General features: G+C 36.7%; 1 protein-coding gene across 1 annotated transcript in view; it reads right to left on the minus strand.

Annotated features, from left to right (window-relative positions):
• Window positions 1-723: 723 nt before the first annotated feature.
• itgb4 (integrin, beta 4) overlaps window positions 724-2,620 on the minus strand; it is a gene marked incomplete in the record, with an annotated part of 38,952 nt that continues 37,055 nt past the window's right edge. Inside the window, 2 exon segments of the mRNA XM_014029607.1 lie at window positions 724-1,598; window positions 1,815-1,931. Of these exon segments, the coding sequence (XP_013885061.1) occupies window positions 1,462-1,598; window positions 1,815-1,931 (254 nt within the window).

Here is a 2,620-nt window from a genome sequence, read left to right on the forward strand (position 1 = left end):
ATGTTCATCCCTTTATGACCACAGTGTACCATCTTCAGACAATGTTCATCCCTTTATGACCACAGTGTACCATCTAATTCACACCATATCTTTAAAACTAATTAATAAAGCACAGCAGAGCTGAAAATAAAGTGAAAAATGCTAGTCTTTATTTTGTGATAGAAACGTAGGCTAATACATTATCTGGTCAGCAGAAAACGTCCGCTCTCTGCTTCCGTACATAACATCTGTGCTGTTTGTAACCAACCAAATCATGAGAAACAACTGTGGAGTAATGATTATTTTAGTTTGGACCAACAGCTTCCTCAACACTGATAAATGTAATGGGGGTGCAGGAGGGACCCCTCCAAGGCGGCACCACTGAAACTTGGAGCACCTCTGTRAGTTCTTCATTTGGTGAAGTTTCTTGTGGTGGGTAGAGTATTCAAAATTTTACTTGAATATACAAGTAGTGATACTTCATAATATTWAGGAAAAAGTATGGTAAAATACCCCTGAGTGTCAGTTTTAATAGATGCAAACTACYCAAACATGCCCTAAGCCCACCCCAGCCCAAAATAAAAAATAAATATWAATAAAGGAACTAGTAACGACTCAAGTAAAGTACAACTTTTCAAAAACTGTACTTAAGTTTTGTTAGTGCCCAGCTCTGCTGCTGAGAGCTTTTAAAGTTGTTTTCATTCTTGGGGTGGACTCCAGAATATCATCAGTCATTGGTCGGTCTTCTTTTTTTATAATTCTTTATTAGGTGCAATATAACGTCAGCAAAACAGAAAACATGGGGAAAAGTGCTTACAAGTAAACAATAACATACTGATGGAAGAGTGTGATCATTTTTACAGATCTTTTTAATAAAACGTTTAACAACAGATCCTTTTACTGTTTRCTTATTTAATAAAATTCTGTGAAACTGTGTTTTATAAAAGCTGTTCAACAAATGAAGCCAAAGTAAAGGAAAACCTGCAGCAAAAGCAAAGTACAATCTTCCAGTCTTCACACATTTCTTTGATAAACACTTTTTGTCTCTTAATACAAAAATACTGAACAGATTAGCAGGAGAGCGAAAAGAAAAATATCAACTAAACGACATCTGCAATCCACAAGCATGTTTTATCTAAAATAGTTTTGATCATTTGAGTTATAAACTTTCARCTCTTAAATGTCAGCAGGTAATATGAATGAATGAATACTGTTCATGATTTTGTGCTGATTTTCACCTCCAGTTTCAAATGTAAAAATCTAAAAACCAATGAAAATAAACCATCATCATGCTTCAGTATAACACACTTTATAAACAAAAGCCACACAAAGTTTGTAACAGACATAAAGAAGTGTCGTTTGGTTTGTTTCAGTCTGGTTGCAGATGTTTTTTCATTTCATACACACTGGTTATTTCTRCCATCAGATGTTTTGAGTGCTGATGTCTGAATGGTAATGTGGGCGTAATTTAAAAAAAAGTTCTTAGGACTCATAAAACATTTTCTTTGTGACAGTAGCTCCTCCTCCTCCCATGACGCTCCTCTGGACCACCTCTCTGGTGATCTGACGGCTGACCATGCCACTGCTCTCTGTGTGCTGCGTGGTCATCATCATGCCATCTGTTGGAGACATTTTTAAGACATGTTCTGTCAAATAAGAAGCTCTGAAAAAGGCTAGGTGGCCTTCAGCCTGGCCTGGAGGATACATCTGGCCCTTTACGTTACACTCCCTGAGCAGTGACTGATGTCACCYCTGACAAGGACAAACTACTGAAAACAATTAAAACTAGATGATTGTTTAAGGTGGACTGGGYTGAAAATAAAAACGTTTAGTACCTGAGAAGTAGGGGTCATTGAGCATGGTGTGGGACACATTGGTTCGTGTGGTGACTTCTGTTGGCATGTGGAAAACCTCCCTCCTCATCATTGATTGGTTGTACTGAGATAAGGCACCTGCAGAGTGCAACAAAGACAAAAATAAAGGCACTGCCTCACTTCTGTGTTGTTACTACAGTAGTGATCCAGTCACTTCAGCAGACAAGAGAATCAAACCACAACTTATTCATGTGCTCAGTGACTAGGCTAGCTAGCATTAGCAACACAAGTTGATGAAGTATTTTTCAGCATTTAAACTACGTTATAACGTGTTCACTAACAGTAACTGGATGGTACTTTATGTGTGACAGATTTTCTGAGCTAGAAACATTATTAAACGACAGCTATCACAGSTTTTTATGTGCAAGCCAGACGTTTAAGGCTGGTCAAAATATCTGACTTTCATTGTTGACATTCCAGTTTATTCATCTGATCTGGAGTTCAAAAACTTCAACTCCTGAGTACAAACAGGACGCACTAAGACATGAAAATGTGATAGATACTTTGTTTTAGCTGTTGGTAGCTCTGCTGTTGGTTAGATTTTGAAAAAAAGTAATTTTTTTAGCAGTTTAGGACATCATCCACACAAAATCAGGTAGTTTTAAAAAATTTATYTTTTTTCTGCATTTGTATTTTCAGTTCACTCAAACCAAGTTTATTTGTGACCCTTCATATCAAAATGAGGATTAAGTCAAATTAGGTCAAAATGACCTAATTACATTTTCAGATTCTTGTCTTTAAAAGCTACATTTTGATACCTGGATCAT

This window comes from Austrofundulus limnaeus, unplaced genomic scaffold (genome assembly GCF_001266775.1).
Source record: "Austrofundulus limnaeus strain Quisiro unplaced genomic scaffold, Austrofundulus_limnaeus-1.0 Scaffold926, whole genome shotgun sequence".
Taxonomy (NCBI): Eukaryota; Metazoa; Chordata; class Actinopteri; order Cyprinodontiformes; family Rivulidae; genus Austrofundulus; species Austrofundulus limnaeus.